Source organism: Dasypus novemcinctus, chromosome 3 (assembly GCF_030445035.2).
Source record: "Dasypus novemcinctus isolate mDasNov1 chromosome 3, mDasNov1.1.hap2, whole genome shotgun sequence".
NCBI classification, from domain to species: Eukaryota; Metazoa; Chordata; class Mammalia; order Cingulata; family Dasypodidae; genus Dasypus; species Dasypus novemcinctus.
Genome location: NC_080675.1, coordinates 13,400,745 through 13,421,541, shown reverse-complemented (window position 1 = coordinate 13,421,541; position 20,797 = coordinate 13,400,745). Strand labels below are relative to the sequence as shown.

General features: G+C 58.5%; 1 protein-coding gene across 2 annotated transcripts in view; it reads right to left on the bottom strand.

Moving 5' to 3' along the window:
- Positions 1-430: 430 nt before the first annotated feature.
- Positions 431-20,797, bottom strand: part of ASB2 (ankyrin repeat and SOCS box containing 2) — a 41,086-nt gene continuing 20,719 nt past the window's right edge. For both annotated transcript variants that reach the window (XM_004465257.5, XM_023590780.3), the window contains 7 exons: positions 20,388-20,554; positions 19,499-19,654; positions 17,221-17,466; positions 14,546-14,717; positions 6,615-7,182; positions 5,019-5,172; positions 431-2,436 (listed from right to left, as the gene is read on the bottom strand). In XM_004465257.5, the coding sequence (XP_004465314.2) occupies positions 2,300-2,436; positions 5,019-5,172; positions 6,615-7,182; positions 14,546-14,717; positions 17,221-17,466; positions 19,499-19,654; positions 20,388-20,554 (1,600 nt within the window). In that variant the 3' untranslated portion in view covers positions 431-2,299. The remainder of the gene's footprint in view (positions 2,437-5,018; positions 5,173-6,614; positions 7,183-14,545; positions 14,718-17,220; positions 17,467-19,498; positions 19,655-20,387; positions 20,555-20,797) is intronic.

Below are 20,797 nucleotides of genomic sequence, written 5' to 3'. Positions count from 1 at the left end.
GATCCTGGGCAAGTTACTTGACTTCTCTGTGCTGAAATCTCACCTGAAAACATGGCTGACAGGAGTTGCTGTGAGCACGACGTGTGCCTGGCACGCCCTAAGCACTACACTAGGGCTGCAAGACAGCTCCAAACGACTCGGGGTCACCCCTCACGGCCACCTGGTGGAGGCCACAGGCCCTGCCGTGCCCATATTTCAGCGTTTATGGGCTGTGGCCGTGGGAACCCGGCTTCCAGACCATCCCCAGCCACACTCCCTAGGGAGGGGCGCAGCTCCGGGAGGCCTGACTTCTTGAGGGGTCACCTGGGACCACTGGTGTCCAGGCCCGTGCCCCGAGCCCGGAGTGTCCCTGCCCGCAGCCCCAGCTCAGGCTCAGCCTTTCCCAGGGGCTACCCAGGAGAGCCATTAACTGACAAGCCAAGAGGACCCGTGGAGAAGCAGAAGACTTTACTAAGACACGGCCCCAGGTGGAAGCAAGTAGAAAGAAACCACAGAGGTCTAGGAAAGCTTTAGTTTAAAAAAAAAAAAAAAAACAAAACGAAAACACAACAAAACTGCTGCAGATCCTCAAACCCCCCTAACCAAAGAGTGCTCTGTCCTGGTTCAGAATAAAACACAATCTCACACTCCCAGCAGGTCAAAAGCTGCTCCTGCTCAGCAATGGAAGTGCCCGCCGCCTTGACTTCCAGGACGTTCGAAGTGTTTTGTGATGAGGTGGAGAGCCCCTGTGCGCTGACAACCCTCGCAGGGGCTGGGGGTGTTCTGCAGATGGGGAGGCTGTGAAGTGGTCTCGGCAAGGGTGAAGGTCAAGTATGTAACAGGTACCCCTGAGCACAGCCCACTCAGGCGAGGCCGGCTGGAGGCTGACCCTGCAGGGGCTGTGCTGTGGGGCACTCGGCAGGCAGGGCCCCGAGTGGTGGCTGTTCCCGGTGGCCTGGACACACGTCACTATTCCCGAGCTTCCAGGGTCCAGGGAGGGCACCGTGCAGAGGGCCTGGCCCACCAAACTCGCAGGAAGGGGCCACGGCTTTGGAACCCAGGTCTGCCTTCGCCCAAGGCGCCACCTGACCCCGGGCCCCACCTGATCCTGCGGAGGGCCTGGACCCGGGGGCCGCCCATTACCCTTGCAGAGACACCGCTGACGAGTCTGCAAAGCCCAGGGACACGGGACACACCAGCTCTCGGAGGGACTCTGCCGGACCTCAGCGTCCTCACCTGTCTCGCGCAGAGCAGGGGGGGCGACTCCTGCCCGGCTCAGCCCAGAGCCACAGGGAGGGCCCCCGGAGGCAGCGGGGAGCCAGGGCTGCCCACACGCAGGCGCGGCGCCTCGGCAAGGGCTGACGGCGGCCACGACGGCTGCTCGGAGCTCACGGCACCAGGGTCTCGAGGGGTCTGTGCCACCGGCGTCTCGAGATTTTGTAGCAAACCAGGGGGGAGCAGAACACAAAGGCGCGAGTGGCAGGGGACACGTGAGAGGCAATGCTCCCTGTCGGGACGCTGCTGGGTGCCGAGACCCTGTTTGTGATGAGGCTCCTGTTTCCACGGTGACTGAACCGGGAGAGGAAAACCACGAGCCCCGTCCGCAGGTCATCGGGGCTCTCCTGGTGCATCCCGGAGACACCCCCTTGGGTCTCTGAGAAGCCCAGAGGTGGCACATTCGGGGGTCTGTATGCTTTGCCCCACCCCCAGCCAGGAACAGAACAGAGAGCCTCAGGCGTCCAGGGGCTTCCCAGAGAGAGCGACCCGGGGCGGGACATCCGTGCCACATTCCGTGCTTAGGGAAGCCCCCTGCCACTGGGGGTCTCCCTGCCCCCAGCTACGGCTTCGGGGAGAAAGCTAAGAAGCCCTGAGGAGGGCTGCACAGACCAAAGCGGGAAGAGGCGCTGGGAAACCATGACGTGAGGGGGCCGGGAAAGGCAGGTCGTCCCCTTTAGAAGTTCTCCAGCCGCAGCCCAGAGTCGCGGCTGGGGTCCTGGCTGCGCCCACCCTTTCCCAGATGGCTCCAGGCTCCGCTCTGCCTCGGCTGGCCTCCCCCAGCCCCAGGAATGGAGGTTTCTGTCATTGGCAATGGCCGAGAAGGTCTGGGCTCTACTCGGTGGTTTGACAACACGATTGTTCTCCTACTTGCCACCTTCGGTCCTCAGCTCTGAGCAAAGTTCTGTCCAGAGACCCTGCGCCCAGGGGTCACCGTGCCCGCCCAGCGAGAGGGAGGCAGCCCACAGCCCCGCTCTGTCACCGGGCCCCGTGGATGTGGGGCCACCATCTCCCCGAGACAGCGAGAACAGACTGCGGAGCCCTGCTACTGGGTGTTCTCGTACTTCAGGTATCTGATCAGCCTGCCCGGGAGCGGCAACGTGTCCAGGAGTTTTATCCGGTATTTCCCAATGGCCTTTCGAACCTGCAGCCGGCAGAGGTGAGCCAGAGGCCTTGGAGGTTCTGGAAAGAGGGGGAAAAGAGGCATGCAGATTCACTGTCTGCAACCAGCAAAGGGTTCGCATCCGGGACCCTGGCACACGGGGCTGAGGGGATGCGAGAGGGGTGCCTGGACTCCTCCCAGGCTCCGTAACCCCAGTCCCTTCCCATTTCTCACCCCTCATTTGATCCCCACAACCCGAGGAGCAGGTACCCACACCCTGCTTTACAGGTGAGGAAACTGAGGCTCAGTGCCCAACTCCTCACCTAGTGACCGATCCTCTACTGGATTCCCAAACACAGCCTTACACAGGGGTCGGGGTGGGACCCGTACGTGCCCCATCCCCCCGTATGCAATTCTGTTCTAGGATTCCAGGGAAAGCTCAGAGGCCAGGTGAGGGGTCAGGGACTGGGTGGCTCCAGGGGGTCCCAGAATCCCACCTGGCCTTGCCTATGAGGCCTCCTAGGGTGCCCCAACTAGGTGGCGTTTTCTCAGCCAGAGTGGGGTGGGGAGGGAGGAGCAGGGACCCATGCACCTAGTAATGGGGTGACTTATTCCAGCCCTGGGCACAGGGCCTGGTGCTGAGAAGGTTTTTGTGGAATCAAAGAATGCCATTCATTCATTCCTGCATTCACCCAGCAAACACAGGCCAAGCCCCTTCCCTGGCCCCAGCCCTGGGCTCAGGCAGGAGAAGCAGAGACGCCTGCCTGGGAGCTCCCAGCACCACCTGCCCAATGGTGCCATCCAAGCTGAACCTGCCAGGTGAAGGAGGGGATTGTGCCAAACAGGGCAACTAGCGCACAGCTATAGCTCACCTCGGGAAGCACGGGCCAGCTGAGGGGGGGGGGGGGGGTCGGGCGGCCGGAGAGCGGCCTAGCTGCACGTCAACGGGCACGAGGATGCTTGCCCACCCTCAGGGTCTCGAAACTCTGAGCAGCTCCCCCATTACTACGCTTCTGGCACTTCCTCTGTCCCCTGATCTCACGGGGACAAAGCCTCCTCCCTGGGAAACTCAGCACCTTTCTCTGCAGAGTTAAAACTGAGCCCCGGGGGAGGAAGGCAAAGGGCTGCCAGCCCACGCCGGGCGGGGGGGCCCAGGGCCAGCAGGGGAGAGTGGCACCCCGGCTAGCGATGGAACCTCCAGGTGATCCTGGGCTCTTCATGCAAATCCCAGTGCCCCTGCCTGCCCTCCTGCCCAGGACGATGAGCTCAGCGCTGCAGCATTAGAGGGAAAAGCACGTGGGCAAGTGCCAGGCAGGGGGCGGTTTAGAGGAATCTGATGCGGTACTAAGAACTGTTCCACTGGATAACGGATGCTTCCAGCACGCTAACGGATTCTCTACCTCTTTCGCGGGAGGCTGGTGCATTGTAAGGGATTACCCTCCTCTAGGGAGGGCAGGAGCACGGCCACCCCACCCTCTAGTGGCCAAGATCGTGGTGACAGCAACCAAGTATTCCTTCATTCAATAAATGTTTGAACTAAGGTATGTGGAGCTGTGCCCCTGGGAAGCGCCACCTCCTCCCTGGCCCCACCGCCAGCCCCAGTAACTTTATCAAATGAAAAATCCTAGAGGAGGACTGCGTTGTGGGGAGCAAGGACTGTCTGGTGGGGGGGGGGGTCAGAATCAGGGCCGTGGGGGGTGGGCACCTGGACGGAGGACAGGACCGAGGCAGCAGGTCGGGTCCAGGGTGAGCAGCAGCAGTGGGATAACAACCTGCTGCCGGCCGGCCTCTGTGCTCCGAGAGTGACAGCCACTTGCCGGAGGAAGGACACTGGTCAGAGGCGAGACAGCCCTGGGGGAGCTGGAACTCCTCTGGGCAGGTGCTGGCTTCCCAGTGTCAGCTGCAGCACCCAGCTGGACTGCATTTGACACCTCACCTGCCCAGGTGAGCGCCAGAAGCCCCCACAACGCTGAGCACCTGCCAGGCCCTCGCACCTGCACACATTCCGGGGCTGAGAAGTTTTGCTAGACCAAGACCTTCTAACCAAGTCACAGGCTGGCAGGGCAGAGGCTGGTCACAGAAGCTGCCCCGCCTCCCCTCGGCAGGTCTCCAGCTCAGGGCCTGTCCCCTAGGTGAGTGCTGCCCCAGTGTGGTCTGCAGACCTCGGCGCCACCTGGGAGCAGGGTGAAAGGCGGATCCTCGGGCCCCACTCTAGACCTACTGGGCTGCAATCTCATTTCTAACCAGATGCCCAGTTGACAAACTGAAATGCTCTAGGCCACTTTTCTTTCCTCTGCCCTGCCATCTTGCCTCCTGGTGGCCCACAAACATGGACAACTTACCCCTCGCGGAGTGGAGCTGTTTAAAACATCTTAGGAAGACTTAGTGGAAAGAACATGGACTTTGGGGTTGGCCAAACATGGTCTTAAATCCCAGACTGCTGCCGCTAACTAGCTATGTGGCCTTGGCCCAGGTGACATAATCCCTTTGATTACGTTACACAACTTGCTACAAAACCAGGAGCGAGACAGAGTTTGTGACACGCAGCCCAGAGCCTGTAGTAGTAGGTACTCATTAAATGGTATCCCAGCCGTGGACTCTGAGGCTGGAGCTCCTAAGCCAGGCAGGCGTGACCTGCCAGCAGCAGCGCGATGGCCCCTACCTGCCTTCTCCTTGATGACGGCCCAGTCCTCGTAGCTATCGATGTGCTCCTTCAGCCGCGAGCACAGCTGCACGTTGCCCACGTAGTCCAGGAGGACGTCGATGATGGGCCCCGCCCAGCGGTTCACCTCCGGGGCCGAGAGGAACTCGCAGAACTGGAAGAGAGCACACCCCAGCGCTGGGCGCCCAGGACCAAGGGCAGTGCCTCGGCCAAGGCCTCAGGGAGCTGATCTCACAGGGGGGAGCCCGGGGCCAGGGACCCACATGTGCTAGGACCCAGATCTCTACTCAAGACAGGCCTCTGCTGCTAAGAGACAGGGCTCCTGGCAAGTCATGTGAACTCTGAGTCTCAGTCTCCATGTCTAAGAAATGGGTATATGGATACCAATTTCAAGGGGTTGGCACGAGCGTTAGGGTAATGAGAACGTCAACTTGTTTGCGCACATCGGCAGCCCAAAACTTCCTTTTCCTCTAGGTTCTGGCTTTTGAAGTCAACAGCATGGACAGGTCTTGGGGCTGGCCACTGACTTTCTGACTCTTCTGGGCGCCTCACCTGACCTTACACCAGCTAGCCCTTGCCCCCTTCCCTGATCTTGGTTATTTAACATCTCATTCAAGGAGGAGGTTTCTCGATCTTACAGAGTTCCTCAACAGTCCTTTTCTCCACTGTTGGCTCCTTAAATTCCTCAAGACAGCGCCCCACCCCACCTCCCAAAAAAGGATTTAACAGTTCAAGTGAACACTAAGTTGCCTCCTGTAGCAGTTTGATATGGTTATGAATTCCAAAAATAGATATTGGATTATGCTTGTAACCTGATCTGTACCTGGGCATGATTGAGTTATGATTAGGGTGTTGAGTCCCCACCCCTTGATGGGTGGGGACTCAGATAAAAGACATGGCAAAGGACAGAGCTGAGGGGTTCTGATGTTGGAGTTTTGATGTTGGAGTCTGTTGCTGAAGACTTAAGCTGCAGCCTCGGGAAGTCAGCATGCAGAGGAAAGAGAAGGCAGTCCCAGGAAGAAAGGAAACTTGAACCCAGAGAAAAATAAGCCCCAGGAACCTAGGAACCCAGGAAGCCTGAACCCTGGCAGATGTCAGCAGCCTTCTTGCTCCAACAGGTGAAAACAGACTTTGGTGAGAGAAGTAACTTATGCTCTATAGCCTGGTATCTGTAAGCCCCTACCCCAATTAAATCCCCTTTATAAAAACCAACCGATTTCTGGTATTCTGCATCAGCAGCCCTTTGGCTGACTAATACACCTCCAAAGCATGCTGACTGCTGGACGCTGATGCTTCCAGTGTGCTCATCACTAGTCTACACCAGCTCCAAGCACCACACCCCTGCCTCAACGCACACTGACCACCAGGCTCCACTGCCTCCAAGATGTGCTAACCACCAGGCTCCACTGCCTCGAAAGTATAGCCCACACTTGGTCCAAAAGAGCGTTAACCACCCGTCAGTCTACACTGCCTCCGAAGCCTGTTAGCCACTGGTCTGCCTCTCAGCGTGTTAACCACTAGCCTACACTGCTTCCCAAGCGCGCTAACCACAGCCTCCGCTGCCTCCCCCTCCTCCGACCGGGGCGCCCGCCTTACCTGGACCACGCCGGGCGCCTTGCCGGTGTCGGGCTCGTCGTTGAACCTTCTTCTGGAGGGAGGCGGGGCCGGCGGGTGCGGGCCGTTGCCGTAGAGACACGAGAAGCAGGGCTCGCCGTCGCAGCCGAGGTCCATGAGGAACTTGAGCAGCGAAAGGTACTTCATGGCGAACATGATGGTGGCGGGGAAGGCGGTGGGGTGCGTGGCGATGTAGGCGTTGATGTCGGCGCCGTGGTCCAGCAGCAGCTGCATGGTGCGCAGGCAGCCGTGGCGGATGGCCACGAGCAGCGGGCTGATGAGGTCGCGGTTGGGGTCGGCGCCGGCCAGCAGCAGCAGCTCGGTGGCGTGCACGTTGTTGTTGGCCACGGCGAAGTAGAGCGCCGACGTGCGGCGGTCCTCGTAGAGGCGCGCGCGCTCGGGCGCCAGCGGCGCGTTCACGTCGAAGCGCGCGCCCAGCAGCGCCTCGAGCACCTCGTCGTTGTTGCGCTCGGCCGCCAGGTGCAGCGGGCTGATGCCGCTGCGGCGCACGCGCGTGCGGCTGGTGACGGGCAGCAGCAGCTGCACGATCCTGTGGGCGGCGGCGGGGGTGGGGGGGCGTCACCGCGAGGCCGGCCCGGCCCGGCAGGGGGCGCTCGGCGGCCACCCCGGCTCCCACCGCGGGGGAGGGCCGCACTGTTGCCGTCCCCACGTTAGACGTAAGGAAACTGAGGCACAGAGCGCTTCAGGCACCTAATCAAGGTCAAGGGAGCGGTGGAGCCGGACTTCTAACCCGGACCCGTGGCCTCGGAAACCTGGCTTCTTATAAACCTCAGCCAAACGGGACGGTTTCAGCATCTGCCCCTGACCTGTGCAGGCTGAGGGGGGCTGCCCCTGCCCCGCTCGTATCTGAGAAATTGACCGGAAAGCCCCAAAGCCGGTGACTGCCCGGCCGGAGGCAGCGGAAGGGCTGGGGAAGTTTGGAGCCAGCCCCTGCCTCGCCTGGGAGGGCAGGACAGGCACTGGGGAGAAGGACCGAGGATCCCCCCGCAGGCTTTACCGACACTCTTGGTTTAATCTTGACAACCACCCATAAAGCATGTCTCGTGATTCCCATTTTGCAGATGAGAAAACTCCAAGTTCAGAAAGGTTTGAGCCCACGCCCCAGGCCACGCAGTCAGGAATGGTGGACCAGGATTGGAACCCGTGTCTGGATCCAGAGCTGAGCTGTCTACACCGCGTCCTGCTGAGCTGGGGCCCTGGTGGACAGGGCGGGCAGGGGCAAACAGGTCTGGCACCTGCGACTTCTCTCCAAAGCCCTTCTCCTGGGGGTCTCCACAGTCGCTGCTGAGGCCAGAGCTCCCCGCAACCCCTGGCCTGCGCCCTCCTGCTGTCTCAGGGGCTGCTGTCATGGTGAATTATTACCCACCCCCCCAATATCCCCATGAGGTGGGCACTAGTGGGCTCTTTGTTCTACAGAGGAGGAAATGGAAGCCCTGAGAGGGTGTGTGACTTGCCCAAGGAATCAGAGCCTGCAAGTGATGCAGGAGGGATTTGAACCCAGGCCGGCTGAGCCCCAAGGCCACCCTCTCAGCCATTCCCTACTTCTCGTGGAGCAGTTGGGGTGACAGCCCCTGTGCCCTGGGATTTTGTAATCCTCACAGCACGTTCATGCGTCTGCCCCCGTCTTGCTTTCCCCGCAGCCCTGGGGGGTGGCTGGAGTGGGGCTGGGGCTAATCAGGGGTAAGAATGCAGCTCTGCGCTCACCCCCAGGCCTGTGCTCTCTTCCCCTAGACCCCCAGCTGTGGGCACCGACCAGATTCCAGACCCTCATCTGCCCAATCCCTGCTGACAGGTGACCTCACAGCCCATCTGGCGCTCTGAGTGGATGCGGCTGGTGCGGGGAGCAGGTGCCGCTGGGCTGTCCCCACTCGCGGGCCCCTCCGCCTCTGGCAGGCTGCTTCCCCCTGTTTTCCTGGAAGTCCAATGCCAGGGACCTCCTGCTGGGATCTCAGCAGAAAGTGTGATTAGCCTTAGTGACGCTGTGTTTGCCTAAAAATCTGCCTCTAAAACCTCAAAAGGAAACTCGCACACCCAGGGGGGCTAATTGCCTCCTAATTTCTATTTGTGCCCGCGCAGGAGGGCTGACCTCACTCTGCAGAGGTGCCGCTCAAAGGCAGGGCTGGGGCCTCCGCCTGGACCGCGGCCACCGCCGACAAATGCGCCGTAACAGGCGTGACGCGCCCGAGCACGGGAAAGCGCAGCGAGCGGGGCAGGGCGGCCGGGGCCGCTGGCCAGATGGGGCTGGAATCTCTGCCGGGTCGCAGCTGCTCTCCAGTGGTTCCCAGCCCTTCCCCACGAAGGTGGCGGAAATGGGGGAACTGGACTAGAGGCTGCCTCGAGTCCCAGAAGCATCACCCTAGTACGGCAGTGAAGCCATTTCATTGTGTCCAGGAAGCGCCTTCAAACTCTTGGAATTATTGTCATTCTGGGCAGGGTCTGGAGGTCAGGTGCCTGGCCCTCGTTTTACAGAAGGTGAAACGCAGGCTTGGGCGTGGGGTGGGGGAGGACGTGAGGCTGGACAGGAGGTGGATGGCAAGGCCGGGGGGGTGTGGGTCTCCAGGACATCCCAGGCCTCCCCAAGGAGGGGGTGGCTGCGAAGGTGGCACCACCGCACGCCATCCCCGCTCTCACCCAGCCCGTTTTACTGGACTGTGGGCAGGAGGACGAGGGAGTGATCTGCAAACTGGCTGGGATCGTCCCACTTCCCCCAAACTGCACTTTAGGAAGAGGAACAAAGCTGACCACTGCCCAGTCGGACCCCAGTTGTCTCCGCTTTCTGGTTCCCTGCCCTTCCCTTCTCCCCTCCCCAGGGCAGGAGCCCCTCCCGGCCAGCTCCGCCTCCCTCGGCTGAGAGCAGAGCAGACCAGCTCAGGGCCCGTCCAAGGGGGCCCCGTGCAGCAGCTCCGCAGGCTCAGTGGGCTGTGGCGCTGGCTCTGACCTTGGACCCCAGGCCCCATAACCGGATGCTGGGAACTGAGCCCCTGCCTTGTTCCTGGGATACACCAGGGACTGAACCCCCCCTTAGCCTCAGGTCCTGGCTCCCTCCCTAGGATTCTGGTTTCTTCAAGGTTATGGCCCTGCCACATGCCCTGTCCCCAGATCTGATGTCCTGTCTGAACCTCAGCCCCACAGTCATGAGAGCAGAGAGCCATGAGGCCCCAGCAGTATAGGGTCAGCATGGGGTGCTGGGAAATAGGACCTGGGTTCCACAGCCAGCTCTGCCTCTCAGTGCTGGGCCTTCTTAGGCATGCCACTTAACCTCTCTGAACCACACCTGCTTCAGCTATAACGTGTAATCCATCTCAGTAACAGTAATGACGATGATGGTGATGATGATGAAAATAATATGAGCACCCTTCGTTGAGCCCCTAGGGGTTGTTGTAAGCACTTTACCTTCCTGTGGAATAGCTACAATAAAAAGACCATTGCCGAGCATTTGCTCTGTGCCGGGCATATCTAACCCAGGTAGTCCTGGAGATGACGCCACGAGCTAAGTACTCTATCTCATTTAATCCTCATAACAGCCCGGCAAGGTGGGATTGCTATGCCCGGATTATAAAACATAATCTAATGCTGTCACCGAGGCTGCCTCTGAGGGTAAAGTGACACCTTACACGGACACTGAGCCACGTGTAAACGGTATCTGTCGGCTTCTGACCACTGTGGCGACTGCAGCCCCCTGCCCCTGTGCCCACACACTGGGGCTCTCTAACAGGCCTGTGGGGTCATGGTGGTGTGACCTCTGTCAGCGTTCAGGGTAAATATGACCATGCACTTTGACTTTCACATGGGAACCAGCCGCCCACAGACGGTCTTGCTGCCAAAGCCACTGAGCCAGGCTGTGTCAGCTCCACCGTGTGTGTGTGTGTGTGTGTGGTTGCAGTTACCTCTTCTCTGAGCTCGTGTAAGCTTATGCAGGACCCAGAAAAGTCCCCGCTGGTGGAGAACCTGCCCCAGGGCATTCCCAACAGCACAGGGGGAGCCCCTGGCCACACAGCGTGCCTTCTGGGGGGCAAGTCTACAGCTTTTCCAGGAGGCGTTGGCAGGTTATCTTGTGCTTAGCCTGGGAGCTGGAGCGGAGGAGCCATTCTGCCGTGAAGGAATGTGCTGGAAGGGCAGGCCCATGTACCCTGCTGGACTGAATAAGCATGTCCAGGGGCCATTGGGCCTCCAGAGAGGGAAGGGAATTTGCTAAAGATGTAGCTGCCAGCTTTTAAGCACAATGCAACTCAGTCATTCAGGAGGAGCATTAAAGTGCAGATTCCTGGGCTCCACCATCAGAGCCTGATTCAGCAGGTCTGGGAGGAACCAGGAGACTGTGCAGGCGACTAACCCAGCGCAGTCGGAGAAACTGATGCAAATCTTCATTTTCCTCCAAAGGACACAACACAGTAAACCAGCTTCCTGCAGGGGAAGGACCATTTGGCAGGGGTGTGTAGAGGGTTCTGAGCCCAAGAAACCCACCGCCTTATTTTCTACGATGCCTGGAGCTCTGAGCCTCAGTTTCCCTTTTAATAAGTGAGAATACTAACCTGCCTGTGAATGCAATTCATAAACTACGTTTTAAATTCATGCATTAAATAATCTCTAGATTAATCTGCCTTAATCTAGAAAGAATTTTCAGAGGCTTGAAAAATAGATAAAACATAGCAAAGGTAACGTAAGTCAGAAGCAGAAGAGAGGAATCAGAAATGAGGTGGAAAATGCAAGGCTGTGTTTGAGGGTTGGCCACAATATATGCTCCAAGGCGGGTGGTTCTCCACCCACAGTAGAACCATCTAGAGGGTTTTTTAAAACCCTGAAGCCCCAACGGCACCCCAGACCAATTCCATTAGAATCTCCGAGGGTGGGGCCCAGGCACCAGGAATCCTTCAAGCTCCAAGGGGTTCCCCTGGGCAGCAGGCTTGAGAATCTGCGGCTTCCAGTGTTAATTTAAACTCCGTTTCAAGGAATCCGGAGGCACCCGCTCTTGTCTAACTGAAACAATTTCTTAATAAATATGTCTTTAATCTTTACTTTTAAAAGGTGCATCTGTTAAACTGGAAGTGAGAAATAGGACAAAGAGCACATCGGAGGTGACTGAGATTTTGGAATGCCAGGGGCTTCTTTCTCAGCAACGTCCAGATGCCGCCCCCTCCCACTCAGTGTCCCGAAGGGAAGGCACCATCTGGCGAGCACTGAGGCCAGCTGCCAGCCCTTGGCGTGCCACGGAGGGGCAGGGCGTTTGGGCAGTGGCCGAGGGTGGAATGCCTCAGGAATGTCACATCAAATCCCCAAGCAGCCAAATGGAGGTCACTGTGAACGAGGCCACCAGCACCAAGTGCCCAAGGAGGAGAGGAAGAGCTCGGGGTCAGGGTAGCCCTGGGAAATGTGGCAGAAGCTTCCAGGAAGCAGGCTTTACCTTGGCTGGGCCGCCCTCCCCAAGCAGCCTGGCCCCCTCAGCTCTGGGGGCTGGAAGTGGAGGGGGAATAAGCAGGGAAATCACTTTGGGAGGCAGCACGAGTCCAAAGCAGGGGACGTGTGGGGAAGCACGAACCTTCCCTCTAGGTGGTTCCAGAAAGGGCTAGCCTCGTGCATCCTTTAGAGTGCTCGGTGTTCCTTCTGCCTCTCCTCCAGCTGGGGCCCTGCTGCCGAGGTCTGGGTCCCATTCCAAGGCATGAAAGAATGCCCAGTGCCACGCCCAGCTCTGCACTATCTGGCAAGCCACCTCTCTCCTTGGTAAAACGAGGGCACTGGATTAGACCAGTAGTTCCCCAAAGCTCTGGATGGTTTATATCCCGTTTGCTCAGGGAGCTTTTCAAAGACCACGCCTTAGGCTCCTTCTCTCCTGGAGAGTCTGGTTCATGGCTCTAGTAGGATACGTTGTTTTTAAAACTAGCCCCTAGGGACTCCGATGGACAGACAGGTGCAGGGAGCCAGTGGCCTGGAAGTATCCAAAGTCTTGCCCCACCCCCTTTCCCTCACCCTACGGTTCTCTTTGGAGCCAGGCATGCTTTAGAGAGCCAAGGAGAAAGGTGCCACCTTGCCCATTGCCAGTCTGTCAGGCTTGGGTTGCTTGCTTCCCTCCCCTGGCTTAACTAAGAAAAGAAGGAATGTACACTCCCTGGGTAAGAACGGGTGAGAGCAGACCTACTGAGCACCTACCGTATGCCAGGCATTCTGCTAGGTGCTTAACATCTATCATAGATTCACATCTATGCATTTCATTATGAAACAAGTAAATATCTCCAGTTTCACAGAAAAGGAAACTGAGGGTCAGAGAGGTTATGTAACTTCCCCAATGGTTTTGGCAGGAACAGAAACTCAGATCTGTCTGCCTCATAGTCCATAGCACCGGCCTGCATAATGTGCATACCCTAAGGTGGTGCTCGTTGTCCAGGAAGGCCAGGCCCTGCTGTGTCTGTGTCGGGGGGCAGGCTGAGGAGGGACTCCTGGCTTGGTCTTTGATGCCAGCAGTCCGCAGGGAAGGGCCTGGGGCTCTGAGGATCAGCCTTGTGCCCTGCATCCTCATTTCGTTCTCCAGAGCATCGCTCTCATCCCCATTTCCCCTCTGCCTCGGTGAAGACACAGACACCCCTCAACATCTGCCATCTGTTTTCCTCCCTCTTCTCTCCCCTGGAGGCCTGAGGCGGGTGGGGAGGCAGCACATTACCTGAGCATTCTAACAATAGACTAGTGCAAGAAATGTTTCCTTTTGGAAATAAATTGCTTTTAAGTGAAAGATTAAGGGAAAACACTGAGCCATGAGAGTAGAGCAGTCTGAGACCAGGAAGACAGGCTGGCAGGAGCAATGTTGGGGAACCACTGGTCAGATGTAAAGATTCTGACTCGGGTTTTTGTTCAGGCCCCGGGGGCAGCTTGTCGTGGGGCCAGCCTGCCTCCTGCCTCAAGCCTCAGTCTCCTATCCTGCAGAGTGGGAATAAAGCTGGCCTGCCTACCTGCCACACCGGGCTGAGGCCCAGGTGAGCCACAGATGGGCCGTACTTTGGAAATCACTGGGCCTTGCCAGTCCTTCAAGGGCAGCTTGAGTCGCACCTTCTCCGGGAGCCTTCCCCGACCCCTCTGGCCAGCGAGCGCTGGGCGTGTTTAACCCCTGGCCCCCCTGGGGGCCGAGGCCCTGGTCTGTAGCATCCGCCAACTTCCCTGTTGCAAATACCCCACCACAGCCACTCTCGAGCCACAGGGGAGGGCACAGAACTCGGAGTCGGGAAGAGATGAGCGCAGTCGGCTCCGTGCAGACCAACTCGGAGCTCAGCTCTTCACACGCTTCCGTTCCAACGTGCACGTGCGTGTGTGCATGCGTGTATGTGCCTTCCCTTCTACCTCCTTGCTCCTGGAGAGCTTACACTTCTCTCATTTGCTCAAAGCACCTGCCATGTAGAGCAAATTCTCAATAAATGCCGGCTGCCATCATCAGTAAAACACGTGGATTACCGTAGGCGTTTGCTGCCGGCTTGCAGATTGCATGAGGGGTTATCCTTCCATCCCTACCATCCACCCACTAGTCCACATCCACATCTGTCCTCTGTGGAATTTCCATGGCCATGACATTCAGAGCAGGTGTGCTCCTATCACCAAGAAGCCGCATGACCTTGGGCAAGTCACTCAACCTCTCTGTGGCTCATCTGAAAAATGGGGATAATGACAGTGCCCACCTGACGGAGCTGGTGGAAGGACTGACTCCGTTCATGAAGTACGGTAAGTGCCGCGTGGGCGTTTGCTACGTCTGGTGGCTGTGTTGCCACAGGCATTGGCTTCCCAGGTGCCAATGCTAAGGAGTTTTCCTCTTTTTCACCCGAAAGGTGCCCTCTGCTCCCCGGGGCCTCCGGGGTGTCATCCCGGGGGCGGGGCTTTGGGAGGGGGCGGTGTCTGGGCGCCCGGGGCCCACTGACCTGTAGTTGCCCTTCTTGGAGGCGATGTGCAGCGGCAGCATGCCGTCCTTGTTGCTCTTGTTGGCGTCGGCGCCCTGTGACAGCAGGAAGGCCACCGTCTCCTCGTGCCCGTTCTTGCAGGCCTCGTAGAGGGCAGACGCGCTGTCGCTGGCCTGCGTGTTGATGTCGGCGCCTGGCGGAGGAGAAGCGGGCGGCCGCGTGAGCGGGCTGGCCGCGTCCCTGACGCAACGTGCGCGGGCCAGGCGCCGCCACGGTGGCGCGTTGGGTCATCCCGTGTCCCCGCAGCGGCCCGTACAGGGGCGGAGCCCCTCCCGGCGGACACCCCGCTCCCTCCTGCAGCACAGAGGCCGTGGGGCCCGCCAGCCTGAGCAGAGGCCTCTTAGGGGCTAAAAGCCGTCGTGAGGTGCTGGCATGGCTGGCAACTGGGCATGCAGGGCCCGGGGTTTTACATGTGTTACGACCCACAACAAAGCCCCGTGACGTCGGTACTGCTCTTGTCCCATGACACAGATGAGGTCCCTGAGGCACAGAGAACCTAAGCGTCCTCCCCAGACCACCCGGCTCCTAAGTGAAGAGCCAAACCTCGAACACAGACGGTCTGGTGGCGGAGGCCATGGCAGACGGTCTGATGGTGGAGGCCATGCTCTTATCCCTCCACGGAAGAGGGTCCAGGCCCTGCACAGAGTGGGGCCCTCGCAGCCCTAGGGTTGCACAGAGCCTCCTAGTAGAGGGAAACCCCGTAACTTCATTCATTGGGATTTGCTCCTCTGCGCCTTCCTTTTCAAGGAATAAGAGAGGAACTACTTCTGTCTCCTCCAGAGGAAACAATCGAACCAAACCGGCAGGAGGAGGCTCCAGCCTGGTGTCAGTCTGCCTCAGCTCAACCTCCTGCACCTTCTCCATCTCCTGGTGAGACGGAGATCACTGCTGTGCCCACGGGTGTCTCTGCAAAAAGAAGTGCAGCCTGTTCACCAGTCCCTCCTTATTCCAGAGAGAAACGGAAGTCAGGCAGCAGTGAAAGGTCCGTGAGGGCTGACATCAAAAGCATTTGTCAACCACAGCTCCTCTCCCCTCGAGTGTTCTGCTCATCGCAGGCTTCCTGGTATTTTTTAAATGTTTTTATTTTCAGTGAAGGGACTGGTTTCTGTTCTAGTGGAAAGAACCCGTCAGAGTTTCGGTTTCACAGCTTGCAAGCTGCGCGACCTCCGGCAGATTTGAGGAGCCTCAGTTTCCTCATCTCCCTCTTGGGGTTACCGTTCTAAGTGAAACTTCTCAGTGGACGCCGGCCCTCCAGGACGGAGGGCGCCGCAGGCTGGCCTGTACCACCCCAGGGGCGAGTCGGCGAGCGGCGTGTCCGAGCTCTCGAAGCCGTGCTCCCCGGAAGGCCGGGGCCCCGCCAGCAACGCTGCCCACTCCACACGAGAGAAAGATTTGGGTTTCAAAATGGACTCGGAGTGTTGGCAGGAGACCTGGGCAGATGTTCAGAGTCAGCCGGGCCCCTTCCCACAGAGTACCCTGCGCTTGGTCCCTGCCCCTTGCCTGGCTCCCAGGACCCCGCCTGGGCCCCTCTGCTCTCACGCTGTGCAGGCCAGACATGTCCGTGGCTGTAAGGCATGCCTCGGGCCTGTTTTCCCAACTCCTCAGGCACGTGCTGAGCACGGGGTTGCTTATCTGAGCACGGCCCCGTGCCTGAGGTGGCATGGAGTGGTGGGAAGAATGGGCAGTTTAGAGTCAGAATCCAGACTCTGTGATGATGTGAGACCTCCAGCCCTTCATTTGAACCTCTCTGAACCTCAGGCTCCTCTTCTTTAAAAAGAGCATGTGAATAGTATCTGCATGATAAAATTGTGGGGGAGACTCTGTGTTCATGCTTAGCGCAAGGTCTGGCACACAGCAAGTCCCCAACAACTACTCCAAGTCAACACCAGGGTCGGGGTTACCCCTGGCCTCCATGTTGCTAGAGGGAGGGTTGCTTCCCATGAAGAGAGAAAGAAAGCAGGAGGGTCCTTGGGAGAACACAGACCATAATGCTCATGAGGTGAAAGAGCATCTGCCTTGGTCTTGGGATCTTCAGCTGCTGGGACGTTATAATGCAGGTAATGTTATTTTCTCTTCCTTGGTTAAGTGTGTAAAGATATTTCATAGGCAAAGAGTCCAAAGACCTGCCACTAATTTGCTGTGTGACCTTGGGCAAACCATTTTCCAGTTCTGGTTCTTGGTTTCATCACCTACAAAATGAGCAGTGACGCAAATGTGTGAGCTTCTTCCTGACCCTGAAACATGATGTAATGTAAAGAGAAGTGATCGGGCTATCAAGAGACCAGGAGTCTGGCTAGTTCTACGACAGATTTGCTGCATGACCTAGATAAGTCACTTCCCCTTTCTGAGCCCCCGATTCCTCATTTGTAAAGCAAGGACGTGGGGCTAGATTAGAGATGGCAGAAAGGGGCAGGTGTGCCATCACCCCGTGTTTGTGCTAATTGCAGACCTCCTCAACGGACCTCAGTTTTTTTCCAGGTGAGCCTAGACACAGCCTCAGGATCCTTCTCAACACAGCACTCCGGGAAGATCCTACTGCTTGATCAGAATATGCCCCAAGATGGTGCCTGAACTTGTCTTCCCTTAGAGCTGTAGCCACTGGGGCTGCCGTGACCTAGGGACCCTCAGCCACTCACCATGCTTGGCCAGGAACCTCAGGGCCTCCAACTGCCCGCTCTGGGCTGCCACGAACAAAGGAGTGATGCCGTAGGCATTCTTGGATTCCACCTTGGCGCCCCCTTTCACCAGGATCTCCATGACCTCCAGGTCGTTGCGCGAGACGGACTCGTGCAGAGCTGTCCAGCCTCGGTTGCAGCGGTGGTTGGTGTCTGCGTTGTACTGCACCAGAATCCTCACGGCCTCCACGTTCTTGCGCTCGCAGGCTGTGTCCAGGGAGAAGCAAGACTGTCAGCAGGACTTGTTTGGTCATTCATATTCATTCATTCATTCATTCATTCATTCAACTAATACCCACTGAGGCTAGCTAAGTCCCAGGCCCTGCATTGGACCTAGGGCATCCGAGTAACAGTGATACGTACAGAAGGCTCGCGATAACCTTCCTGACATGAGGTAGGGGCCCGGCACTCTGTTTTAAGCACTTTGCCTGGATTAACTAATTCTCTCTACACCTGGAAGGGATATAGTGTTGTTATCCCCATTTTACAGATGAAGAAAGTGAGGCTCAGAGAGGTTAAGCTGGCCCAAGATCACACAGACAGTAAGCAGCAGAGGTGGGACTTGAACCCAGGGCATCCGTTTCCCAAGTCTGTGTTCCTAACCACTGTGCTTTCATGATGAGCAAGATGCGTGAAGCTCCTGCCTTCCACGGGCCTCCAATCCACAAGCCCATGCTTCTCACGGTCGGGCACCCTGCGCTCTTAGGAGGGTCTCTTTCAAGTTGTTGGAGGCATTTTCTCTGAAGACACTTATGTTTTCTCCACTGCCTTGCCTGAGGCACGGCCTCTTGCCTCTAGAATGTTCCAGGATCTCCGTAACTCATCTCCCCTCACAGCATTCCCTGCTTCAGTCCCCCATAGTCCCAAGGCCAGAAGAGTTTCTGGATGAGGAGTGGATCGTGCCATCTTCCTGCTCCTCACCCCTCTGCAAAGGCTCATTTCATTTGGGGTAAATTTTGTCTTGCCGAGCAGAGAGCATCAAGTCTTTCTGAACCGCTCACATCTCCCTTTTAAGGTCTCTGTCTTTCTAGATCACGAGTGCTCACTGCTCTGGTTCGGTCTTCCCCAGGGACACTGCAGGTGGTGCCAGTCACCGGGCACTTTTCCAAGTTAACCACCCCTGGAAGCTTCTCTGGGTCAATCTGTGGGGACCACATGTAGGCTTTCAAACGGGACCACAAGCAAAGCTGTCGCCCTCTCTGTGCCTCAGTTTCCTCCCTTGTAGGCTCGCTGCAGGGCACGGGAGGTGCCGGCTTCCTGGGAGCTCTCTTTGGGACGCAGGGCCCCAGGTAACACCTTCCTCCGAGGTGTGCTAGGCACTGTGTTCCTGCTGCCCATTGAATGTTCCAGTTGCCAGACACCAGTGCACCCACATGGGAAACTGGGGATTCCTGTTTTTCAAGGTGCAAAGGCCCCTTCATTTTGCAAGACCCAAAGCTGATGGCTTAAACGGTTAGGCACTATAACACGGTGGTTCAAAGTGTGGTGCTGGCACCCAGCTGCCTGAGCTTGAATTCCAGGTCTGTGTAGCCCTAGCAGGCTGTGTGATCCCATGCAACGTATTTTATGTCTGTGCCTCTGTTCCTCACCTGTAAAATAGGGTTAATATCGGTATCTATTTCATGGGTGGGTATAAGGATTAAATAAGATAACACTGCTTGGCGCATATAAATGCACCCAATGCATGTAAGAGGTACTCAGTAAATACCGGCTAGGATAATTATTCAGATTTTGGCTCCGGGCACTGCTCAGGCGGCCAACAAATATCCTGTTGTTCTGAGGAAGCCACCGATTTTTATATTCTTTCATCAAACATCCCAGAGGTACAAGCCCTCTCTCACGCTGCCTCGCCTTTGCCTACGCAGCTCTCCCCGTGTGTCCAGCTGGTAAATCCCTCGTTCAGCTCGGCTCAGGCGCCTCCTTCGTGGGTGCCCCTCCGCCCGCTCGGCACCCTTCCCCGTGCTGACTGCTGCGTTGTCTGTGTGTCTGTGCCACTCCGGGCTGGGAGAGCCCAAGCAGGCACCGGATCGTTTCAGCGTGGACATGGCCTTCATCCTACCTGGCCCGAGGCAGCACTTGGAGGATGTCGGTGACTTGAGGCCCGAGCGGGTGATTCAGTGACATAAACCATGCGCCCGGCCAAGGCCCACCCCTTCGCGGGAGCCCCCGTGGGAGGTTATGTACTTCCGGGGCAGCGCTCCCCATGGGCCCCTCGGAGAAGCCCGCCCGGGGGACTCGCCTTTATAGAGGGGCGTCTCTCGGGACTTGTTGGAGATGTCGGGCTCGGCCCCCGCCTGGAGCAGCGAGAGGAGGCAGTCCAGGTGTTCCCTGCACGTGGCCAGGTAGAGGGCCGTTTCCTCCTGCAGGGTGCGCTGGTCGAGGGCCGCCGGGTAGGCTGGGGACGAGCACAGATGGGGAAATGCGTGAATTCCCATCCCCTCCCAAATCCAGGGACACATGCACCCTCTGAACTTAACCGAGCCCTGACGCCCTCGTCCTCTGCCCTGGACTCTGGCTTCCAGAGGCCTTTGCAGCTGCCCGGTCATAAACGTCTAGCTGAGCCGCCCCCTCCGCCAGGCTGCGGAGCCCCCGCCCGCTCTTGAGTGGCCTCTGTGCTCCCACCGGACCCTGCTGGAGACTCCACGTCTAACCGCCGTTTCTGCCCTGGGGTCTGGTGGGTTGGGGTCAGTGTCGCTTTGGGACAGAGTGGTATCTGCCCCCGAGGGGCAAAGGCGGCCCTGCTGCAGGGGTGACCGCCCCCACGGCCCCGCAGCTGGTGGGGAGGCCTCGGCTGGGCGCAGGCAGGCACAGCTGCAGGGTTTCCCACCCCAAAGGAGCCCTGGCACCTTCGTTCTGGAACGAGCTGGCAGTGGCGCGCCCCGAAGCCGGCCCGCCCTCATTCCTTTTCTAGGAATTAGGTTTTTCTGTTCTGGGAGGCCTGGAGCCATGGCAGCATGCGGGGCGTGGGGGTGGGGACAAGACTAGCCACCCTCCCTCTCCCCATGACCTCAGTTGCCCAACGGTGACCTCGGCTCACCAAGGTGGTCACGGGCAAAGAAGGCCAAGTGCCAGAAGGAACCCCCCCCACCCCGTCCCACCCTCCCGGCCCGCCCCAGCCCGGCCCTCACCTCGCTGCAGCACCTCCAGGCAGCCCTGCTGGCCGTAGTAGGCCGCCTCGTGCAGGGGCAGCCAGCCCTCCTTGTTGGGCTCCGCCAGGTTCTTGCCCTCCTTGATCATGACCTTCAAAGCCTCTTCGTCACCTTCCCTGATGGCCTTCAGCACGGGGTCCAGGGCCCTGGAAGAGCAAGGAAGGGGCCGCCGCTCAGGAGCTGGCGGAGGCAGGGTCGGGCGGCCCCTCTCCCACCTGGAGAGTAGAGCCTGCAGTGGACGCTGGCTGGGGTCACTGCCCTGGGGCCCAAGCCTGTCCCTCTGGCCGGTCTGGGCAGGTACTCAGCCCCCTGTAGCCCCTGTGGCCTCGTGCAGACCTGAAGAGACCAATCGTCCCTAACCCCACGGCGTGTCCAGGGAACACTGTTGC